At 41.6% G+C, this 25,865-nt stretch overlaps 1 protein-coding gene across 8 annotated transcripts in view; it reads right to left on the bottom strand.

The window, feature by feature from the left end:
* Positions 1–25,865, bottom strand: part of LRRC7 (leucine rich repeat containing 7) — a 265,921-nt gene that overhangs the window by 28,676 nt on the left and 211,380 nt on the right. For 6 of the 8 annotated variants that reach the window (XM_060232004.1, XM_060231999.1, XM_060232001.1 and 3 more), the window contains 2 exons: positions 18,135–18,284; positions 7,797–7,916 (listed from right to left, as the gene is read on the bottom strand). In XM_060232004.1, coding sequence (XP_060087987.1) covers positions 7,797–7,916; positions 18,135–18,284 — 270 coding nt within the window. The remainder of the gene's footprint in view (positions 1–7,796; positions 7,917–18,134; positions 18,285–25,865) is intronic. The other 2 variants (XM_060232000.1, XM_060232005.1) reach the window with 1 other exon arrangement.

Raw genomic sequence — 25,865 nt, 5'->3', positions numbered from 1 at the left:
ATGACTTCATGCTATTCCCTACATCCTATTTCCAGTTATTTTATCTGGATGTGTACTGAAAGCCTCTTAAGCACTGAAGATAGAATCTTTCACTGATTCACAATTAACATCCATTTAAACAACTGTAATTCTCATACTTGGATACATTCCAGAGAAAGTTGTAGGGCAATGTGGAAATTAGAATTAAAGAAATTGGCACCTAATTCCATCTCACAGATGTCAAGGAAACATAAGTACACAGTACTAATTTAGTTCACTTACACAGTGCCCTGCAAGTTTGTTATTTCTTTTAAACAGGATTTCATGTGAAATTCGGCCCCCACCCAGCCGAGCGGCCGATAGGACACTTAGGCTGGGGGCCGTCCATTGCCTCCCAGGAAGGAGGAGACAGTGGACTCTTCCTTCTGTGGATGGAGGCGGGGCGGCCTTATAAGGCTGGCCCCGCCTCCAGTGGCGCAGTTCAGAATTGCGCTCTCGGCCGACCAGCCGCACATTAGCTGGCGGTCTCTGTGGCCCTGAACGCATGTTTGTTTCGGCGTGTTTTTACACGCCAGGGAGCCGTGCGCGCTGAGGCAGCAGTGCAAGGAGCACGGCCCAGCTGATTCCTCCCCTCTGGGGGGGCCAGCTTCTGTGCATAGCACATGTTTGTTTTCGGCGTGTTTTTACACGCCAGGAAGCCATGTGCACCGCGGCAGCGGCGGGAGGAGTGCGGCCCAGCTGATTCCTCCTCTCTAGAGGGGCCAGCTTCTGCGCATAGCGCTTGTTTGTTTTTGGCGTGTTTTTACATGCCAGGAAGCCATGCGCGCCGTGGTAGCGGTGGGAGTAGCACGGCCTAGCTGATTCCTCCCCTTGGCGGGGGCTGGTGTTCCGTGCATCGAAACGTGGTCCGTCGATGGAGTCCCGTCGTCGTCAGGAAGAGGTTTGAGGAAGCAGTGGCTGCTGGTCAGGAATGGTCCTTTCGGAGGCTGGGGCCCTGGGGGTGGGAACCCGGCTTGGTATGTACATGGCCCCGTGTCCGGCCCCCAGCATCTTCAGTATGAAAGAGTCCAGGCATTGGGTGATGTGGCGACATCGGCCAAGGCCCCTGGAGAGTGCTGCCAGTCTGAGTAGGGAGTCTTTAATTTCCCTCCCCCTCCCCCCCCCCCAGCTCATATTAGGCCTTACTAGGTCGCCCGGGATAGCTCGATTTGGAGTTTAGAAGGGCCTGCTCTGTGGGAAATGGGGGGAGTGTAACACCACCCCCGCTCATCTTTTAGGTCCTTGTTTGCTGGTTTAAGCAAACAAGTTTCATGAGACCTTGGAAGCCGGGCAAGGTTAGTCCTGGTTAGGACTTTGATGAGAGACCACTAAGAAGGCCCAGTGTAGGTCCACTATATAAAGATAGGCTGTAGCAAAGTGTTTTGACCTGGATGGTCTGGGCTGGCCTGGTCTCACCATGTCTCAGAAGCTAAGCGGGGTTGACCCTGGTTATTACTTGGATGGGAGACCACCAAGGAAGTTTGTGGTTATTATGTAGTGGCAAACCATTTTTATAATAATGATCGTGAACGGGGGTTGGGGTAGGCATAGTTCGTCAGAGCCCTCCCCCCCCTGGTTTGCATGTTACTTATTGTGCTCACGGGGAATTTATTCAGGGGCTTAGGCCATTTTGGCTGTAAGTTTAGCTATTACATGGGGCCCAAAAAATGCCTCAGGGCGGACCTATGTGAGCGGTGGGCCATCCACAAGTCAATATGGCTTAGTGGTAGAGTACCTGCTGGGTAGCAGGAGGCCCTGGTTCGGTCCCTGGCATCTCCAAAAGGGTCCATGCAAATAGGTGTAAGGGGCCTCATCCGAGACCCCGGAGAGCCATTGCCAGTCTGGGTGGATAATGCTGACTTTGTTGGACCAATGGTCTGATTTAGTATAAGGCAGCTTCATATGTTTATATGTTTAGGGCCTTTTTATGACACTGAATCAGTTCAGTGGTTCCCCTCCTTTTCTTGGTATTCTGGGTCAAGGGTAGTAAGGCAGGCTAGTAGCGGGGTGTTGCTGGGCCTTTAGTGGGGGGGAGCGTGCTGCTGTGGGGTTGGCAGAAAACCACCCCCTTTGCCTCCTGCTTGGGCTACGCAACAATGTGGGAGTTGGTGATTCTTCCTCACCCCCCCCCGGTTCCTATAGCGCGATGGTTTTTCATGCGCTAGAGTTGGCTACGTTGTTGGTCGATTATCTTTCAGTGGCGGAGAAGATATTTTAGAAGGGAATACGTAGACGTGTTCAGCCTTTTATACAGGGAATTAGAAAGAAGTCTAAAGAGGAGTGGGACGAAAAGGACAAAGAGAGTTGCAGCGGAGAAAGGTTGATAGGCCATGGTCGAATTGGCTACTGGGATTCCTCATTTATGCATGGGTTATTGCCAGGGCCAGCCGTGGAGGGCCGCCCCTCCTTCCAGTATTGTGATACTATTTATGGTGCGTATAACGATTTTTTTGGGGGGGCGTGGCTGCAATACGATGTGCAATTACGTATGTGAGCAGTGGTTAATCCTGGGCTCCCGCTGGACTGGCTTGATGGCGGCTTTGGTTGTTCACCTGGTACAGAAGACGGTTTATTCGCTAGTACCCACGTGGCCGCGGGGCAGTCAGTTTAACCACGGTTGCTTTGTTGGGAGTTACCTCCCAACGTATGTGCGCCAGAAAGGCCTGCGGGTGCAGGATTGAATGTCCTTTGTGGGGTGGCCCACATGCCTTTACGGCCTGTAATAGGTTCAAGCCAGAAGGGGCCAACAAGCGGCTAGGGGCGGGCCAGCCAGCATCCTGGAAAAGCGGCCCAGCCCCCAGTTGAGCGTTCTTAGAGAGAGGTTACGGGATTATCCATGTGTGGCTGTGAGATGTTAATTAGGGGACAAGTTTTTATAAGGGTTTAGAATTCCTTATCAAGGTCCTCCTACCTCGTTTTCTTGCTCGAATTTGCGGGCTGTGTACGGCTTGGAGCACGTGGTTTGGGCTAAGTTTAGTAGGGTGTGCGCTGAGGGGCGAGTCCTTGGTCCTTTCTCGGCCCCTCTGGTGCCAAATTTGTGGGCGTCACCTTTTGGTGTTGTCCTTAAGAGGACTGCGGGCGAGTTCGTTTATCCATCAAGTATCCTACCTCAGTGTGCGGTCGGTCAATGACGCCATCCTGTCTGAGTTGGTTCTCTGGGTAATGTTCATGATGGTTAACGGCATTTTAACGGTTGGTGGCGGAGTCAGGTGTTTACATGGCTAAGGAGAAGACAGGGGGCCCAACTACAGTTTTGACTGTTTTGGGGATTGAGCACAATACTGTGCGCCAGCAATACCGCCCCCCACTAGATAAGTTGGAGAATCTGTGGGCTTGGTGACGGTGGTGAAAGCTAAGCGTAAGGTCACCCTCCTCGAACTATAGCAGCTCGTGTTCCAACAGAACTTTGCAGGCAAAGTGATGGCCCCGGGGCGGGCTTTTCTTCATCAAAATTCTAATGGCATGGCGGCCCTGCGTTACCGCATCACTATACCCGAGTGATTGGAGGTACGCGCAGCGATTTTTAACATGAGGTAGACCTTTTTTGAGGGATTTAAGGGCATTTCCTTCTGCAGAGCAGTTATGCAGTCGGTGGCTGAGTGCAAATCGTTTTGGATGCTGCCGACTCCACTGGCCTTGGGTGGATTTCCGGTGGCATTGGGTGCCGAACGTTTGCAAGGGAGCGGTTGGGCTCCGAGTTAGACTGTAAGTTGACTCTGGGAGTTCTTGCATATAGGGGTAGCTATATCACTTTGGAGTCACTCCCTGGCCAATCACACAGTGAATTTTTGGGTGCGATAACATGGTGGATGTCCATGTTGTCAACAATCTTACCTCCAGGTCCCCACCGGTCATGAGGCTTGTTAGGGGGTTTAGACAGTGCTGTCTTAAGTTAAAGGTTTTGTTTTTGGCAAAGCACATACCAGGCATTAGTATGGAGTGACGGACGCCCTGTCTCACCAGCAGATGGTACGCTTTTGTTAACTAGATCCGGACTTTTTTCTGCTCGCATCCCATCGGAATTGTGGCTGATTGGACGGATGAAGTTAGACGGCAATTTACCGCGCCATAGCACCTAGCACAAAAAGGCCATATTGTGGGGCGGCTAGTCAGTTTTCTGTTTTTTTGGGGGGGGGGGAAATGCTGGCTCGGGGTAAAAAAGCTTAGCCGGCTCTGTTGGAGCACCTGCTGCAGTTTTGTGTTTGGCAGAAGCGGAGGGGGGCCTATCGGAATACCCATTAAGGGCCAGCTTGCAGGGGTGGCCTCCTTCAACAGGGCCCGGGGGTATCCGGAGGTGGTTAATGACTTCCGTAGTGCAAATGTAGGAAGGTTGGTTTTCGGGAGGAAGGGCGACCGGGGGCCATCGACAGCCGATTTCCCACCTTTTTTCCACGGGCTACATGCTACCTGGGGCCCTGGTTTGGGCCTCTGAGTTTAACAGGCGCTATTTCACACAGCTGGTTTGACAGCCCCCTTTTTCAGGGCTTGCGGGTGTCTGAGCTAGTGGCGCTCTCACGCACTGATTCTTTGATAGGGCACTCCAGGCGGGGGATGTTAAGCTCCCGGGGGGGGGGCAGGTTCTTTGCTGGTTGGTCGTTGGCAAAGGGTTTGCACGGTCATATTAGTACCTTGCTGGGAAAAGAGCTTGTGTCCGGTGGCGGCCCTCAGACATTACAAGTCAGGCTTTGGTAAAATTGGCCTGAGTGGTGAAACTTGGTACTCATTCATGTAGAACGGGGCAGCATCAGCAGCTGCTGCTGGTGGAGATCTGGGGCTTATCGGAACTACATATGGCCTTTATGATCATAGGGTGATTACCCGTTGTCACCTTTATATAGCCTAAGTTTGTACCGTTGGAATGTGTTCTAATGGTTTTTCTTTTCTAGGTGCTGTGGCTGGCGTGGAAAAGAGGAGGTCCTCATTGTGGCCACAGTATCACCCGTTGGGCGACACGTCGTGCTCATTGGGCACCAGTGGTTCTCAGTGAGGCCTGAGTGAACGGGCTGTCATTGAGTTCCGGGGCCGATGGGGCATGAGGTGGTCGGGGCTCATTCTACTTCTCTGGTGGAAATGAGGGGCCCCCTGCTGCATTTGTTGGTGATTCTCTCGAGGGAGAATGATTTGGGCTTACTCTAGGGTAAGGCCCCTTTCACTTCAGGCCCGGGTTGGTGTCACCATGATTGGCAGTAGGTGGCCGGGCGTCCTCATCCTCTGGTCAGACATGCCGCCGCGCCGGCAGTGGCGGGCGGCTTGGGACCCAGCAGGTTTGGTGTGGCCCTGGCACAAGGCTAACTGGGCCTTGCGGATAGCCCTGGAGAGAGGGTTGGGATTTTAAATGTCAGATCCACCCATAAGGCCTGTTGCGAGGATTAGTACAGGCCGGATGGGTCCATTTTTCGTTAAAGGGCAACGAGGCCTTTTGGCTGAGTTATGGCAAGGGATAGGACATGTTCCCGGTTAGGTGGGGGACAGTTGCCTAAGCAGAGGCTTGGCTCTGTCTGTGGCTGTTTATTGTTGGGAACATGTTGTGTGGGGTATTGGTGAGCTTCCGCGGCACTGCACTATTTGGGTGAATGGCATCCCTGGGGTGACCGTTAAGCTGTACGGCCCAAGGTTGGCTCCGGGGAGCCTTGGGATCCCGTCACTTGGAATTGTCCACATCCCATGCTGTACGGCTTGGGGGATGGTGGAGCACAGGTGAACGGGATCTTGTGCCTGGCCGGCCGGGTTTGAGCCGTTAGGTTGGCTCCCACCTGGGGCCTGGGACTCGCCGAGTTCCAGGTTAAGGAGGTGGTCTGGGCTGACCCCTGGCTTAACCTGACTCCACTTTTTTCCCTTGCCGTTTAAAATAATAAAGTGGCCCTTTAATCCATATTTTGTTGTCTGTCTCTTTATTCTGACTGGGGTGGCAATACTGTAGCTGATGACCTAAAGCAAATTCCACTCAAATTATTTAGGCCTATATTTGTAACACTGGGAAAGAAGAATTAGTCTTTTATTTAGTGCATTCAATTAGATTTGTATTAATCTTTTTACATTGTGAAGCCAGTTTCAAATGATTCATATATTTTAAGCTTTCTTCTGCTATGGCAGAAATGAATCACTTGGGGTCAAACTCCATGAAAGAAGATTAACATATCCACAGCTGCAAAACTAAAAATCCATCAATAAAGAGTGATAGGTAAATACATTTCATAATTCATCTTCTCATCCATTTTAATAATTTTAGTTTGCATAGCCTCATATTGCTATTTAGACAGTCTACTATATATGGATAAGATGAAAATAAATCTGCAGAAAACAAAATTACTTATCCAGATTCAGGAAATAATCTCCGTGGTGTATATCATGATTTCATTTGTATTTTATATATTCTTTTAACATCCTTCACAAAAATTAATTATTTCAGGCTAGGAATCTTTTACTGACAGTGCAATACATATCGTTGGCAAAAAGCATAACAATAGTTGATGCAAAGAATCAAACAGATTTAGGCATGCAAGGTTTAGCATAAAGCATCAGTGCAAAAGGATAATGAAGTGTCTTACAAAGATTCAAATTGACAGGACCTTTCTAACATCATCATAAAGTCAGCAAGGGTGAAAAAAGTTTAAAATCACAGCAGGTGTAACAAATGTATCTTACAATGTGATCTTAAATGGAGTTATAGACTTTCAAGCCCATTGAAATCAGTGGGCTTAGAAAGGTGTAACTCTATTTAGGATTTCACTGCTGATCTTATGTAGGAAAGGGGGGAATATGGGAGTTGGGCACTGGTTTCTTGTTCTGAATAATGACTGGCACATTATGATCTGCATGAACATGGCTGGAGAGAAGGGAGCTCCATGGAGCTACTATGCCAATCTCCTGCCATGAATCCCTGATTTGAATAGCGAGTTGTCATTCTTTCAGTTCCAGCAAACAAAACATCCCAAAAAGAAAAAACAATAACTTGCTTTTCCCAAAACTGACTCAGTATAAGATATTGTTTTTCCTTCCTTATATATTTTATTATTCTGCAGAGATCTGTGTGGCATTCTGATTCAGCATGATATACCTTGAGTTATATATACAAAATCAGCTGTTACAAACTCCTAGAAAATGCACATAATTGCATTTATAACAAACGTTGGATTTTAATTATTTAATGAAATGTTAATTTTATAGTGTAACTTATTTTTATGTTAGTTTTACATATGTTGTAAGCCGCCCTGAGCCACTCGATGGGAAGGGCGGGATATAAATCCCAGATAAATAATAAAAAAAAAATTTGGAGAATAAGAAGCAATCCTACAAAAATGTAGTAAAATATTCCCTTTATTTGCCAGCACTGATTGAAAAGCTACTAAGCTACATACACTTTAAGAAGTTTCTACCTTTCCAGAAACCAGATGGGAACAGCAATGTAAGAATTCATTTAAACAGAAGAAACATGGTTTGAGGGTTAAGACACAGTGACAAACTCTTAACTATGGCTAAGAGATAGGAAAATACATTAAAGGATCATGAACCTCTTTTTCCAAGATCTTCTCATAAAACTGCCCACCTTAACAATGGTTAAGTGTTACACCTTCATTAATTATGAACTTGGTTAATGCTAAACAAGTTATGTCTTAACCAGTACAACTTTAAATTCTAATTTCATATCATAGTTTAGAGGAAACAATGAGGAAAGGGTATATATTTATAATCCTATAGCTCTTAATCTCATTGTTATATCTTTATTAACGGAGAGTTGCCGTACTGATGTTCTGGCAATATTAACTGATATCTGTTACCTTTTTAGTGACAGTATCTGGTGGCACATCTCGCCTTCCAAGAGGATATGGATTCCAGGGGCCGCCAGAAGAAACATCTTCCTGTCCATTGTCTAGGATGCTGCTCTGTTGTGATGGGGTCTATTTTTAAATAGTAAAACATTCTTTAGCAATAGGAAAGCTGACCGCACAAAAGTATATAACATTTACATCCCAAATAGGATTATTTTGCAGTTAAACATTTATATTTTATTTGCAAAATGAAATAGTCATAAAATATATATTCTTGTTTTTAATCATAGTTTACAAATAATCTCTTTTTGGTTATATTTTTTTTACGAACTTCAGTGCATGCGCCAAAAGTTTACTAAGAATCTTGACCACAATAACTGCCACAATAGCACCAATATAACACACACTCAAAGGTTGCAATCTGTACATTCTAGGTCAGGAGTAAGCCCCATTCAGAATTTTAGGAGTGAATTCTGCATGCACGTGCATAGGATAGAACAGTAAATGAATCTATCAGAAGAACCTCATTTAATGTAGATAGTAAAATAATAAACTTCTTGCAACAGTTTTATAGACACTAAATTTCTTGCCAGATACTCACACTCTTAAGGGTGGAAACTCCTTGGTAGAGAACTATCACGTGTTAAAATCATAAGTGTAATCAGTTCTCTAAAAATCATGCTTCCACATAATAGTTGTTACTTCATATGGAGAGATAGACAGATACATGATGGATGGATGGATGGATGGATGGATGGATAGATAGATAGATAGATAGATAGATAGATAGATAGATAGATAGATAGATAGATAGATAGATAGATAGATAGATAGATGAAAGAGAGAGAGAGATGGATGGCGAGCCCAGTTAGGAATGCATGTAAGATTTTTTAAAAAGAAAAACTAACAGAAACCCAGATGCAGAATTAGTTAAGCAAGTGTATTTAAATTTAAGCAACTAATTTGTCCCACTAAAGTCAATGGACTAAATTCACTTAAAACAAGAAAACAAAAGGTGAAAGCATTATGAATAAGAAGAAATGGGGAAAGGGATACACATTGCATCAGAAGATCATGCCATAATGAAACATTCTCTCTCAAAGTTCTCTGAATAATATACAGTATGTCACAGAAGTGAGTACACCCCCTAACATTTTGTAAATATTTAAGTATATCTTTTTATGTGACTACACTGAAAAATGACACTTGGCTACAATGTAAAATAGTGATTCTACAGCTTGTATAACCGTGTAAATGTGCTGGCCCCTCAAAATTACACAACACAAAGCCATTAATGTCTAAACTGCTGGCAACAAAAGTGAGTACACCCCTAAGTGATAATGTCCAAATGGGGCCCAAATGTCAATATTCTGTGTGGCCACCATTATTTTCCAGCACTGCCTTAACCCTCTTGGGCATAGAGTTCACCAGAGCTTCACAAGTTGCCACTGGAGTTCTCTTTCACTCCTCCATGGCAACGTCATGTAGCTGGTGGATGTTAGAGACCTTGCGTACCTCCACCTTCTGTTTCAGGATGCCCCACAGATGCTCAATAGAGTTTAGGTCTGGAGACATGCTTGGCCAGTCCATCACTTTTACCCTCAGCTTTTTAAGCAAGGCAGTGGTCGTTTTGGAGGTGTGTTTGGGGTCGTTATCAGGTTGGAATACTGCCTTGCGGCCCAGTCTCCAAAGAGAGGGGATCATGCTCTGCTTCAATATGTCACAGTACATGTTGGCATTCATGGTTCCCTCAATGAACTATAGCTCCCCAGTGCCAGCAGCACTCATGCAGACCCAGACCATGACATTCCCACCACGCTTGACTGTAGGCAAGACACACTTGTCTTTGTACTCCTCGCCTGGTTGCCGCCACACACGCTTGACACCATCTGAACCAAATAAGTTTATCTTGGTCTCATTGGACCACAGGACATGGTTCCAGAAATCCATGTTCTTAGTCTGCTTGTCTGCAGCAAACCGTTTGCGGGCTTTCTTGTGCATCGTCTTTAGAAGAGGCTTCCTTCTGGGATGACAGCCCTGCAGACCAATTTGATGCAGCGTACGGTCTGAGCACTGACAGGCTGACCCCCCCCCCCTCCAATCTCTGTAGCAATGCTGGCAGCACTCATACATCTATTTCCCAAAGCCAACCTATGGATATGACGCTGAGCACAGGCACTCAAGTTCTTTGGTCAACCATGGCGAGGCCTGTTCTGAGTGGAACCTGTCCTGTTAAACTGCTGTATGGTCTTGGCCACCGTGCTGCAGCTCAGTTTCAGGGTCTTGGCAATCTTCTTATAGCTTAGGCCATCTTTATGTAGAACAACAATTCGTTTTTTCAGATCCTCAGAGAGTTCATTGCTATGAGGTGCCATGTGGAACTTCCAGTGATCAGTATGAGGGAGTGAGAGTGATAACGTGCTCCCCCTTCACACCTGATACCACTAACAAGTCACATGACATCAGGAAGGGAAAACGGCTACTTGGGCCCCATTTGGACATTATCACTTAGGGGTGTACTCACTTTTGTTGCCAGCAGTTTAGACATTAATGGCTGTGTGTTGCATAATTTTGAGGGGACAGCACATTTACACGGTTATACAAGCTGTAGACTCACTACTTTACATTGTAGCCAAGTGTAATTTCTTCAGTGTAGTCACATGAAAAGATATACTTAAATATTTACAAAATGTTAGGGGGTATACTCACTTCTGTGACATACTGTACCTAGCAATTCTCTAAAACTGAGTACAAGCAGATTTTGTCCTTTTTAATGCTGTCAGTGGGGTGAGGGAAGCAACAGCAGGGAGGAAAAGAGAATCAGAGCTATACTACAAGCCAATAATATACTGGAGAATATGGTAGACTACAAGGACTTTGATATGGAGCTTGGGGAACAAAGAAGGAAGTTGACTGAAGTGGATGGCAGAGGCATGTGCAAGCATGGAGAGGGAGAGAGAGAGAGTGATGTTTCATCAGAGAGACCTAATAACAGAAGATATTCTCATATCTAGGAGTCTCCTTCCAACTTTTAGGATGTAAGAGTCTAGGAACGTGATATGCCTCAGAGCTAGTGGAGAGCAAGCATGTAAGATCAGTTGGTGGTGCATCAGAAAACTTTCTGCTGCATTGCGGCTTGAAAACAAAAACCAAATTAAAAATATGGGGTATGTAGTTCCTTACGAGAAGGCACCAGTGTCCAAACTTCCTGACTTGCCTAGTATCAATGAAAAATGCCTTTAATGCAGAAAAATTCTTTGATAATTTGAATTGGGACTTTATGTTTGGAAAAAATAAACTTAGGGGAACATTTTATAAAAATGACGAAAGCAATATATATGGAACAACAAGCAAAATTGTGTATAAATGCAGATCTTACAAAAGAATTGAAGGTAAGCAAAGGTACAAGACAAGGATGTCCGTTATCACCATTGTTATTTATAATGACTCTTGAAATTTTATTACAACAAATACAAAATGATAAAGAAATAGAAGGATTAAAAATCAGAGGATTCTCTTATAAATATAAAGCCTTCGCAGATGATATTGTGTTCATAATAGAGAATCCGATCCAAGTGTCACCATTGCTGTTAGCTAAGATAACAGAATACGGAGAGTTAGCAGGACTATATATAAATAAAGAGAAATCGAAATTTTTATGCAAAAATATGCAACCAAATAGAATTAAAGAATTGCAAACTGTGACGGGCTGTGAAGTCACTACTAAAGTTAAATATCTTGGATTAGAAATAACCATGAAGAATATTGACTTGTTCAAAAATAATTATGAAAAATTATGGTGTAAGATGGACAAAGATTTGATGAAATGGAATAGACTTAATTTGTCCTTATTAAGCAGGATAGCTGCAATTAAGATGAATATTTTGCCAAGAATAATGTATTTGTTCCAAATTATCCCAATTGTGAAGGATACCAAATAATTTAATAAATGGCAAAGGAAGATTTCTGATTTTGTATGGGCCGGAAAGAAACCAAGGATTAAGATGAAGATTTTAATAGATGCCAAAGAGAGAGGTGGTTTTCAGCTCCCGTATTTAAGATTGTATCATGATACGGTTTGTTTGACATGGATCAAAGATTGGATAATGCTGTTAGATAAAAAACCTCTACGGTTAGAAGCTCATGGGAATAAATTTGGCTGGCACGCGTATTTGTGTTATGGGAAGAATAAGATGGACGGTTTTTTCTCTCACCACTATATCAGAAATAGTTTATTAAACACTTGGATAAAATATAAGAAATATGGTGACGAGAGAAAACCGCTTTGGATAGTGCCAGCAGAAGTAATAAAATAACAGCTGAATCTGATGAAGAAAGAGCGATGTCATATAATCAACTGCTCAAGATTCAAGGAGACAAAATTTAATTAAAATCTGAGAAGAGTTAAATAATAAGTACAACTGGTTTCAAATGCAACAAATTAAAAGCTTGATGGAAAATGATATTAAATCGGATGGAATTAGACGTGAGCAAACAGAACTGGAAAGGGTCCTGCTTGGAGATAATGAAAAATTAATATCAAAAGTATATAAATTATTATTGAAATGGTCTACAGAAGAAGAAGTAGTAAAGTCTCAAATGGTTAAATGGGCAATCAATGTAAATAGAGAAATACAAATGGATACGTGGGAGCACCTTTGGAAGAACTCGATGAAGATCTCAACTTGTCAGAGTATTAAGGAGAACTGTTTTAAGATGTTGTATAGGTGGTATGTGACTCCGAAAAAGCTGGCTAGGATGAGTAAGAAGATGTCGGATAGATGTTGGAAATGTAGAAAACACGAAGGTTCTTTCTTTCACATGTGGTGGACTTGTGAAAAAGTGAACGAGTTTTGGAAGATGATACAACAAGAAATCTCCAAAATTTTGGGTTATGACTTTAAGAAAACTGCAGAGACTTTTTTGCTTGGATTACAATTAGAAAAATTTCCAAAGGAAGACAGGACTTTAATTTGGTACTTGCTCTCAGCTGCTAGGACATTGTATGCGCAGCTGTGGAAACAGGGAAAAATACCAGAGAAATGGGATTGGATTGTGAAAGTTTTATCGTGGAGTGAGATGGACAAATTAACTAAAACTTTAAGAGACTATGATTTAGATATATTCAAAAAGGAGTGGAAGAAATTTAAAGGATATATGGAGAAAGAGTGGAATGTAAAAAGACATTGGACAATTTTTTAGTATTAATGAGAAAAGAAAAGCATTGAACTTGGATTGGTTAGCGGTGCCTTTAAATTTGGTTAGTGGTACCTTTGATTGGTTAGGGGTACCTTTAAATTTATAACTTCGGGGAAGTCAAATATTGGAGGGAGGGGGGGTTGAAATATCATATGGGTTAGTATAGAAAAGAGACAATTAAATACTGTAACCATATGTTATTAATAAATTGTTAAAACACAATGAAAAATGCCTTTAAGGTTCAGGATGGGGTTTCGATACAGAGTGTGGAAACCAGGACAGAGATAGCAATATCCCAGTAATACATGTTCCTTGGTTTACAGCTTGATTTTTGAAAATCCACTGATCTCTGCCTTCTAGGCAGAGCCAGACCTTCCCCCAGCAATTAAAAAAAAAAAAGATGGCATGATATGGCAGCACAAGTTGTAAACTTTGTAATCCAATGGCACTGCTGTCATTACACCTATATTTCTGGAAACAGGATGTGGGGTCACTGAATTTTCTACTTGCTGAAAGAATGCATTTGCCTCTACTATGCTCTTGCATATTTGTAAATAAAACAAATATTGTAAAGATGTGTGCCCAGTGCTCTTTCCTCCAAAGGCAACTAAACTCATTGGCATTGCCTGTGGAACTCCTCACTATGTGAGGAGAAGCTGACAATATACAGATGTATACAGAACACAACTAACTCATAAAAGTGTCATTCCATGCAGGGATCATGCTTGCTGGATTGAGGCATCAATTTTTAATTGGTTTCTTTAAAAGATAACAAAGTCTCAGCCCAGTTCATTCAACAGTGACATATCATAACTTTAGTACTGGTGAATGTTTACATAAGGTAAATGTAAGAAAAATCACACCTTTTAAATGGACCAAAAGAAAGAAATGATATGGTTCCAACAAATGTGGACATTCAATTTTATAACTACCAACAAAGGTCCAGTTGCAGTATGGGGCTTCCCTGCTTTCCTTCCTGTTGCATTCTGACAATTCCTGAAAAGCTGTTTAGTAAAGGCATAGGACACACATAAGGGCCTACTATCACGCCACCTTGGATTCTAAGGAATGAAACTGAATAGAATGTTTTAAATTGTACAAAATTGGATGACATGTTTTTATTGTGATTTTATTTTAGCACTATGTTGTTTTAACTGTTGTTAGCCACCCTGAGCCCATCAAGGGAGGGTGGGATACAAATGTAATTAATTAAATAAATAAATACAATGGGAAGGCAGGATTGTTAGAAATCCTTGAATGAATGGAAGTGCCCCTTCCTGTTGCATAAGGACAGCCTTGAATTGAAGTCATTTTGTTGTTGCTATTTTTAATATTTTTAGCTTTGTTGCAGAGTAGTAAAGCTGCAGTACTGCAGTCTGAACTCTGCTCAGGACCTGAGTTCAATCCTGGCAGAAGCTGGGTTCAGGTAGCCAGCTCAGGGTTGACTCAGCCTTCCATCCTTCCGAGGCTGGTAAAATGAGTACCCAGCTTGTTGGGAGGAAAGTGTAGATGACTGGGGAAGGCAATGGCAAATCAACCCCGTAAAAAGTCTGCCATGAAATCATGATGTGATGTCAGCCCAGAGTCGGAAATCACTGGTACTTGCAAAGGGGACTACCTTTATCTTTTTTAGGTTCTAGCTCTCCCATTAGGCAGGGTGAAACAACCTGTCATGGGCGGTAAATTTGAAGTACATTAAAGGCCAGCAAACTAACAATTATTTAGTTTCTGAATTATATTTTGTCACTTTGATGTGGGGGGTGGATTTGGATCTTTTGTTTGAGACATCAAAATATTTTGGATTTCCTCTGCATATATGTGAACTCTGGGTCAGTTCAAACATAACACAAAAACCATGGTTTTTTAAAACTATGATTAGTTTGTGAAGCCAGGATTGAACTCATAGATGACCACACAGTCTAAGCTTGCCTTGACAACAACTTCAGATTTTTCACTTTGTCTTAGAAACATGTGGTTGTTATCCCAGCCAAGGAGTTTTTCCAGACATGTTATTTCCATTATTGTATGCCCATACTGCATTGTTTGCTCGTTATTCATGTGTTTTGCTCCCTATAAGGGTTGCTTTGATTTTTCAATGATCCCCCCCCCCCGCCCCAGATTTTCTCCAACAGCTTTAAAGGTACTCCTTTAAGAAAAGAGAGAAACAGCTAGGAACAATTGAAGTGACCATTACAGGGAGCAAAACACATTTAGGGGGGGAACAACAAAAACTGAGGCATTACAGGCACACAACCAACAAAATAACATGAGTGGAACAGTCCTATATTACGATATCTGACTGACTGCATTCTCTGCCTGTGGAGCTCATCATGCATACCAGAGGCATTAAGGCAGATCTGGAAGGTGATACTTTCTTGGCATAGGTGACTTCCAGACCTGTGCCCGTGCCACTCCAGCTGCCTTTGGACTCTGAAACCTTGGACTCTGCCAGGTGTAGCACAAGTGATGGGCAGATGTGGCTCAAGTAATTTTGCTACAGCAGCAGTACAGGTGTGGGAAAGGGAGAAATGTACCTCTAGACCTGTTCTACAACATGCTAGGAAGGCCAGCCTTACAACACAATGGCAGCAAGACACCCCATGATAGTAAAGGTGATCCACCTCCCAGACTTGTCTCACAGTTACCCAGCTTTGCGTGAGAAAACAAGATTCTTTTGATTTCTACATGTAATGATAAAGTATGCCAGAATTATTGCATTTTTAACAATGGAGAGAGATGACTGTGGACACAGGAAAACTGCAAATGTTAGTAAAAGCATAGCAATGTTAATTTTGAGCCTTCATTATCAAGCATGCGGCACTGTGACGCAGAGTGGTAAAGCAGCAGTACTGCACTACTGCAGTCTGAACTCTGCTCACAACCTGAGGTCGATTCCGGTGGAAGCTGGATTCAGGTAGCCGGCCCAAGGTTGACTCAGCCTTCCATCCTTTCGAGGTCGGTAAAATGAGTACCCAGCTTGCTGGGGGGGGATGTGTAAAAAGACTGGGGAAGGCAATGGCAAACCACCCTGTAAAAAGTCTGCTGTGAAAACGTGAAAGCAACGTCACCCCAGAGTCGGAAATGACTGGTGCTTGCACAGGGGACCTTTCCTTTTTCCTATCAAGCACAGGATGGCTGAGCACAAAGCATCAGCAGGAAACAAGCCAGGATACCATGTTGAGACATTATATGAAACATACTTCAGAATAACAGTGGTTGATAAATCAACTTCAGACTCTGGCTTTAAGAACCAGTGTTAGTGTGATGGCCCACATTCAGTTAAATACAATTAGTTAAAATTAAGCATGATTTTGTATTATGTCTGTACTAAGCCTATAACTATTTTATTAATCATGATTTTTAAAAATTGAATTAAAGTATAAATAAGCAACCTTACTCAAAATCTCTGAGTATTTTGATTTTAGTGGATCTGTACTGAAACAGAAAATATACTTTTTCAGGAAGCAGCTTATATTTATATCCCATTTGGAAAACATGAAGATTAATCTTATCTTTAGTTAATTTACTAAATTCTTTTTGAATAAAAACTGGATTAATATTTTTAGAACTGAGAAAACACAAGACCCTACACAGTCTCAGAACAACTAACAGGTGAGCGTATAAATTGCTATAAAGTACTACTGAAAGAATACAGAGTTTAGCATTTAGTTGATTAATCTTCCAATTTCCTGCAGATATGCAGGAATGTTTAATCAGCTAGATAATAGCAAGAATTTTCAAGGAGTCAAAGTATTAACAAATCTGCATTTACAATTGCTTGCAGCAAGCTATGTGTTGCTGGTTTAGGGCATTTATCAGACTGAAATAGATAAGCAGCACTACAGCAATACCTTGAAGAGACACTTTTTTGGATATTTATTCACATTCATAGGGTCATTCCAGCAATTTCCCAGTGACTTCAACACACTTTGAAAAAAAAATGAACAACAATATTCAATACGTTGGACTTCTAAAACACACAAAATACCACAAAGAAAAATGATTGCCTATGCTGCTAATTCTGGCAGAATATTAATCTGTATTTAAAACGCCAGTGTTGCTGGTACTGATTTAGTTCTTAAACCAGAAACATGATAGCTTGCAACAATCTAGAATTAGTACATCAATCAAAACTTTAATGACAGGTTAATAGTAAATAAAAATGCTTAATAATTAACTGCATGCATGTTTACACCTGAGTACAATTTGGGAATGGAAGAATTCCCAAGACTTTTAAACACATAATCCTATACTGGGAAACTTTCAATCCCTACATTTTGACAGAGTTCTTTAAACCAATTCTGATTCTATCCTTCCAAAATCAATGCTTAGCTAGCTGTTACCTAAAACTTTCAAAGACATCAGTCGCCTGTCTTGGCTTGATTACTATTACTTGTTCTTAACCCTTTAAATGAGGTTAAGACTGCTGTGTGATTTTGTTGCAGCAATTCAGACAGACTGTCCTATTTTCACTGGCAGTGAAGAACAGCTGTTTTTTGTTGCTGACTTTTTACTTAAAAAAAACCTTTAATCTTATTTTATTTTACCTAAATAAACAAAATGAAGAGCACACTTGTTTATAGTCACCTGGATTAATTAATGCTTGATTCTGCAAGATTTTGCAAAGTGTTATGGGATATGTCAAAATTGTAATGTTTATTTTAAAAAGAATGTACACATAACATAAATTCCACAAATGCTCTAATGTATTAATAAAAATGGTAAATAGGATATACACTTTGAAATTTCAAGTTAAAGTATTATGTTCATAAACTCATATTTAGGCAACTGTAGTGCAAGATGCATAGTTTCTGTCTAAATTATTCCCCAGCATGGTTTGTAATGGACCTTTTCTGACATTAAACGTTTAGGACAACATCAAACATAAGTGATCATCTACAACATGAAACATGATATTTAGGCTACTCTGGCTCACAGAATGACTGCAACATAAGAGCAGAAAGCAGCATGACAGTCACACAGTGAGCCAATTCATTAAGAAAAAAAGGTAGGCACATTATGTTAGCTTTTTAAATTGCTTATAGGACACAAGCATGAGTAATATGCAAAAACTGGAAAGAAAGAGGGAAAGTACTAGAAAGTATTATTTTTGTGGTCTCTGATATCTGTAGGCTATCTCATACTTACTTTCGGTAGAGGTAGCTCTTGATGCATTTGGTTTTCAAATTTAGATTTAGTCTGCAAGTTTAATGTCATGCTTCTGCCCGCATGCATTGCTGACAAACCTCCAGAGCGCAGCATGCCAAGGTTAACAGTGTTGTGTTTGTAAGCAGCAGTCTAAGTAGAGGAAATAACAACCACGTGACAGGATATGAACACACATGCTCATTAAGAGAAAATACTGTACATATATATGACTAACTTCACATGATCCCTGTTTAAGCAAACAAACAATACCAAGAGATAAGTAGCTCTTAGTGCATGCACTGAGTCAGACAGAAGCACATAGAGTGCTAGTTGTACATAAAATGGTTACTATAAAAAGACATTGACAAAAAAACAAACAAATCTATTTTATACTGATGACTTCTAAACTGTGTTTAATATATATAACTAAATATATATAGAGAGAGTGGTGGTGTTTTGATACATGAAAGTGGATTATCTTGATATGTTCTTTAAATCCATTTATGATCAAGTTCTGCACTTAATCTTTGCAAAAAGTAAACTGGGAAGAACATCCTGGATGATTCTGTCTATATCAACTGTATCCATTCTGAAAAACAGAATATCTGATTCTGCATGATTAGTTCATATAGAACAATCATCAGTCTCTTCTAGGCAACATCACAAGTTTCTACATCTTCTAGTCAACATCACTAGGGATGCCAGACCCCCAGGTGGAGGAAGGGGTTTCTCGCTGCCAGGCCAGCAGGAGGAATTACCCCCCAAAAAGAATGCCCAACATTTCAGCAACATGCTTATGTGACCTGGAAGTGACACAGTAACACTGGGGAAGATGTTCTGTTTTGGGGGCAGAAACTCTATGGTAGAAGCTAATTCTACCACAGACTTTTGCTCAAAAAACAGTGTCACCCCCAACATGCCTACATCACTTCCCAGTCACATATCAAGTTGCTGAAATGCCAGGCATTCCTCCTGCTCCTGGTAAGTGCATCCCTATCCTTTGCTGGTTGCTTGGAGAGGCCTGGCAACCCTAGGCCTTCCCTGACAACTAATCCTGCAGAATGTACCGCAGTGGTCACTGGCAAAGACAGTCCACTGTATATACAGTCTTATTTACAAAAATCAAAATGATCCAAATTTAATCAGTAATATTCTTCATGAATTTAATACAAAATGTAGACAATATCAAACCACACACATTTCTAGAAATACAGAGCTGCCCCTGATACACGTTTCATCAGTCCATGAAAATGATGTAGTACATATATCTCCTAGGACAGCTTTGAAAACCTCAATTATATTAAGTTTTATCCATAAGATTACTCAGAATGGTCTGAAGATTCAGTCACTGTATTTTAGAAAAGGCCAGTTATATGCAGTTAAATGGAGAATTTATACTGATCAACACAGATGCTTGCTTCCATATGTTAAAAAAGAAAGGCACAAAGAACGAGAAAGTCAATGTAAAAAGGTATATATTGAAAAGACTAGAGTTATCTTCATTCTCAATTTGACTTTGGAAGTGAGAGAAGCTGACTCTTTTTATGATGCTGTAAGAGCTGTGAAAGACTGTTGTGCTCTCTCATGAGTTTGTTTCTTTAATTATGTTATTGGGAATGTGCATATATTATTGACATTTATGGCATCACTTAATTCAGATTCTGTATTATGTCTATCAATTATATTTGACTTTTCAAAAATATCTATAACTTGCTGAATGTGAATAGTCAAAAAAGTGTTATTCATAATACATATTGAATTTCTATTTTTTCAATTGAAAGGTTTTTTAATAGTAGTTTGGATGTCAAACTATTTCAAAAGAAAATATTTCGTTCCTGTTTGATAGGTTCGATTATAGGCAGTCAATATGTAGAACTATTATGTAGTCTGTTTCCTCACATTTACTCAAAACGGATTCCTTAAACCAACATGCACATCATCACACATATTCACATTTTATATTTTTATAATTTATATCTTCATAGATCTTTTTGAATTCCATTGATGATATATGCATTCCACCATTGATATTTGAACTGTAACTATCTTTTTGTAAACAAGGAAGGATAGCCATTTTAGCTTGCTGCAGAAAACTGAAATAGGAGTCTAGAGGTACCTTTAAGACTAACAAGCATAAATTTTCAGGAACCAGACTTCGTTTCTTTAGATGTTTACAGAACACGATCATTTTCCAGCTGCATTTGTAATCCAAGTTTCCAATACGTGGAGAAGAGACAGAGACCTAGACTTACCAACTGCCCTGTGGATAGGCTTGCCAATCCCCAGGTCCCAGTGGGGGTTCTTCCACTTTCCCAGGCTCCTTCCCACCCCCAGTCAGCTGGCCAGCGGGAGGAAGCCCCGCCCCCAGAGGACCATGTGCCTTTACCCCTCCAGAGGCTCCAGTCTCCGATTGGAAAGGCTTCCTCTTGGGATGGTGTGTCTGTGTTACTTGGAAGAAGTTGGCTGCAACTCATGAGTAGAGAGGCCAATCCCTTGCTTCAGAGTCGCCAGAAACCGGGGGGGGGGGGGGCGGGGGGAAACGTCTGCTGAGCACTTCATTATTCCCTATATGGAGATTGATTCTCATAGGGTATAATGGGGAATTGATCTGGAGGTTTCGGGGGCTCTGGGGGGCTGTTTTTTGAGGTAGAGGCACCAAATTTTTAGTATAGTATCTAGTGCCTCTCCCCAAAGTACTCCCCAAGTTTCAAATTGATTGTACCAGGGGGTCCAATTCTATGAGCCCCCCCAAAAGGTGTCCCTATCCTTCATTATTTCCTATGGAAGGAAGACATTTAAAAAGGTGTGCTGTCCCTTTAAATGTGATGGCCAGAACTCCCTTGGAGTTCAATTATGCTTGTCACACCCTTGTTCCTGGCTCTGCTCCAATGTTTCCTGGCTCTACCCCCAAAGTCTCCTGACTCCACCCCCGAAGTCCCCAGATATTTCTTGAATTGGACTTGGCAACCCTACCTGTGGAGGATCTCCTGCCCTCCATATTTGTTTCCTCCTGCTGTTCAATAAAATTTTAAAAAAATGGCAGTTGGGTTTCTCCCAGAAGTCACATGCTGTCACTGACAGTCACCTTTCATGTTCCTGCTGTCTCATGAAAGGTAATTATGTAGTTGGGAGTCTGACAGTAATAACAGTAATAACATCTTTATTAAAACTGCTTTTGCCTTCTTGGTTTACCCTGCTAATTTCACTTCTCCTTCCTGCTGGTCCTTCTAAGTCACTTCCTGTAGTAGTTCCTCACTCACTATCTTCCCCTGTGTTCCTAAGTTGTTTCCCTATCTACTTTCCTGATTAACTCAGTTTCACATATATTTATACCCGGGGCTTTTTTTGTAGCAGGAACTCCTTTGCATAGTAGGCTACATTCCCCTAATGTAGCCAATCCTCCAAGAGCTTACAGTAGGCCCTGTAAGAAGAGCCCTGTAAGCTCTTGGAGAATTGGCTAAATCAGGAGGGTGTAGCCTAGTATGCAAAGGAGTTGGCCATGCTTGGCCACTGTGAAGAAACCTGTTGTAAATCATTCAGATGTGAATCTTCCTGAAAGAGACTAGAGTGGATATGGTTGTTTAGCATAATTAATGACAACAGAAGTCAGAGTTTCCAAAATAAGAAAGAAGCCCAGTGGCATCATAAAGACTATTTTTGTTCCAAAATGGGTTAATAAGGTACCACTGGGCTTCTATTCTAGCTTGTTACTATAGACTTCTTTATTTATTAAATTCGATTTATTAGGCTGCCCTTCCCTACAAGCAGGGCTTAGAGAGGCTTACAACAGAACAAGTACAATAAATGACTCACATTAAAACCAGTGTTAAAATACCTAACACATACCAGCAAATAAAACTGTACATTTTCCAAGATGGTGGGGGAGATTTTTTTACCTTCCACAGGCCAGCTGGGGGGAGAGGTAGAAGAGTGGGGGGATGTGAGAATGCCAGATTTTATACTGTCCTGGTGGAACATCTCCAACTTGCATGCCATGCTGAAAGGTAATAAATCCCGCAGGGCATGGATATTCTCTGGCAGAGAGTTCCGCCATGTGGAGGCCAGGGCAGAAAAAGCTCTGACCCTAGGACAGCCATATCTCTCTTGGACCGGAGACCACAAGGAGGTTCTTATTCCTGAAGTGTAATGCTATTCTGGGGATGTACTAAGAGAGGCTAACACAGGTAACCATCTGAAATTATCAGAAGATCCACCCTCTTGTGGAGTGTTTTATCAATTTTTTGTCGATGTTCTACACCACTTTGAATGGATTTGTTATTGTTTTGACTGGATCTTACTATGTCAACAAACCAGTTCATTTGGCAGCTAAAAGTCTGTGATGGTTCATTGCTCATGAACTGGGCATGCCACATACCAAACTGCATTTTCCCAGTTCATGCCCATCCCTAGGTGGAATCTCTGTCCTCTTTCATCATTCTTTATGAACAGAAGCCACATTCATTTCAGTTCCTTTCACAGAGACTCAGAGCTGAATGATATACAACAGGCCTCTGTTTCCACTCCAGCCTCCCCCCACCAACACACAGTAAGGAAGCCTGGAAAATACTTATGTACTCCATGGATCTGAGGAAGAGATGTCTGATTTATAAAAGCTCAAGCCTAACAATTTTGTTAATTTTTAAGCATTTGTGTCATCTTGTTAATACATACATTTATAAATAGGATTCTTAGTACTTCGTAATTTTTTTCTACATATATTAACTTTTTTCTACATATATTAACTGATTTCTTGTCTGAAGAAATACAACAGTATACGGTGTTTCAGTTACAGTACATATTTACTGCAAATAATTTGTTAATAGTCAACAAAATTGGTAAGTATTTACCATAGAGAATAAAGATTATGGTTATTGTACCAGCAAAATGAGAGAGAAATAACCAATTTAAAAAATAGTATCTATTCTGTGCTTTTTACAGAAGTTTACACCATATTTCTTTTTCTAAGATACACATTATAAAGCCCTGAGAGGATAACTGGTTCAAATTAAACAACATACAGGTTTATGTGGATGTATTTCTACGTTAGAGTTATGATTAGCAGTTGCTATTATTAATAATAATGTATAACTACCATAGCAAAAGAACTGTACATAATAAATATATAATTACTATATCTAAAAGTTGGCCCCTGTGTGGATGAAGGTATCAATATCATCACCCATAAACCAAAATATGCTCCTGTAAAAGCAGCCAAGTGCTGACCAAATACATTTACAGAATAGCAAAAACAGCGAAGTGTTAGTTAAAGAGAAAAAATGTGTATGTTTGTGAGGGTAATAATGGCAACTATGAGATACTATTTATGACCTGCCAGAACATCTTCTCTTTTTAAAAATGGAGTTAGAATTGCTGACACACAGAGGAGTCACAAGTAAACTGCAAGTGACATAAGGCAGCCTTAGATGACCTCAGCCAAACAAAAAATGTAAAACAATTAAGGCTGCCAGGTCCCATCTTCTCCCAGGTGGGGGGATTTGGAGGGCATTCTGGGAGGGAGTGGGGCCATCCCTAATACAATAACATAACACAGAGTAAAATCATTGCATTGGAGACACAGCACCGGGTGTGCACACACCACTTCCCCCCAACCATTTAAAAGGATCTTCCCTTTAAATTTTTTTTTGGGGGGGGAATCAGGCACCCCACATGCCTGCTCTGCAAGCCATGAATCTGCCACTTGCAGGGCAGTCTCGCATGGCCCCTGCTTGAAAAGAGCAGGAGCCATATATGCCTGCCCTCCATGCCATGGATTTGCACCTTGCGGGCAGGAACCAATGGCCCCTGCTTGGAAAGAGCAAGTGCTGCAGAATGCCTGCCCTGCAAGCTGCAAATTCATTACTTGTGGGGCAAGAATGCATGGTGCCCATGGAGAATTGCTGGAGGTGGGACTTCCCCCACTGGCCAGGTGGTGGGCATTTGGGGGGAGGTCCAAAATTGGGGGATCCTCTGCCCCTACCTTGTGACATGAGAAGGGTCCAGAGCTCAGAAGAGCTATCCTGGAGTCTTAACTACCAGATTTCCCCACTCATATCTAGATGCCATGAATAATCCCAAAATGCCAGATGAACTTTAAAGCACAGATTGGTATCATTATATGACTCCTCAGATAAAATATTAATGTGTTTTCTTGGAGTTCTAGCACTATTACATCTCCAGTCAGCATGCACGCTCATATAAATACAATTAATTTACCAGACCCCCAAAATTCTATCACTGGCCCTGAGAAGTGTTCACAAAATCATTTTCAGGTAATAAGGATTCATATTTTTAAACCACAGTTTTAGCATTAACTATTCAGGTGACAATCCACAAGTAACAGGATTTTGTTCTGTGTGTCAAATCTTCCATTTTGTGTTTTAGATTTAGGCTCACTTTTGCAGCTTTGTTATTCTCAAAGCAGTGCACCATATTAGAGCTGATTCACACACTATAGGTGTCAAACATACAGCCCGGTGGCTGAATCAGGCCCCCCGAGGGTTCCTATTATGCCCCCGAGCAACTGGCTGTCGTCTGCTTCCTTCTCCCTCTCTCTTGCTTCCTTCTGCATCACAGTTTGTTTTCCCAGAATTGCTCAATCTCACAGGAGCTACAGAGCAAAGCCTCTATTTTCTCCATTGGCTGAGGCTCCTCCCTTGGGGAGGAAGGGGAGGAGGGAGAGCTTGCTTCGCCAGGCTCTCTCAACTGCACAGCAGAGCTACTGAGCCAAGCCTTCTTCCTTCTATTGTCTGAGGCTCCCTGCTCCTGGTCCCCTGGGGAAGGAAGGAAAGAGCATGAGCTTCCTTTGTCCAGTTCCCTGGATCGCACGGGACAGATACAAACAAGCCTCAGATTCAGCAGGAGCTCCCAGGAGCGCAGCTCCTGAACCTTTCTGAGAGTTCCACCTCCTCCTTCCCACCTTGTCCACTGAATAATAGGTGCAGCTGCATAACAATCCCTGGATGAACTCCACCACCTATTTTTCTACAAAACAACCCCTGAATACAAACAAAGCACCTTTAAGACCAATAGTGCTAATGTTTTAAGAATGTTTTATTTTAAGTTTTTAAAAATCTTTGGTTTTGTGTGCTTTATAAAGCTTATATCTCCTCTACTTGGCATTACATTTTATGACATGTATGGCCCGGCCCAGCAAGATCTCATTTATGTCAGATCTGGCCCTCATAACAAATTAGTTCGATGCCCCTGCTGTAGACTGATGACTTCTGAATACTTTTGCTGCTGAATGTGCAAACTTACTCGCATGAGAAGGATTGTATTTGAGATTGTTAGAAAATATAAACATTCTATCTGATTCAAGATTTGATCCAAGATTGGATTATTCACACACTGAACACTATATATAGTTGTTCTCTTTCCCAAATCATAGTGTTTGTATACCTATATTTAAACATCTAGAATAAAAACCTAATTTTGGAATGTGAACTCAGTCAAATGACATTTTATTGGCCTGATCACTGGGCCATATTTATACACTTATATCTGTAGGTTTTTAGAGGGCAAATTTGTTTGGATAGTGTTATCCTCTGTCAAGAGGTAAATTCATGTAGTGGTACATAAGGAGAATTCTTCATTCCTCAAAATTGTTCATGAACTTTATAAAAATAGTAGTGCTTTGTAACTTTATTGGGTAATTTATATGCTGTAGTTTTGCACATTCACCACCAATGTAGTTGACATTCAGATGAGTGAATAATTGTGCCAATATTCTAT

This window comes from Heteronotia binoei, chromosome 2 (assembly GCF_032191835.1).
Source record: "Heteronotia binoei isolate CCM8104 ecotype False Entrance Well chromosome 2, APGP_CSIRO_Hbin_v1, whole genome shotgun sequence".
Classification (NCBI taxonomy): Eukaryota; Metazoa; Chordata; class Lepidosauria; order Squamata; family Gekkonidae; genus Heteronotia; species Heteronotia binoei.
Note: the sequence above shows the minus strand (reverse complement) of the source record. Positions and strands in the feature narration are given on the sequence as shown.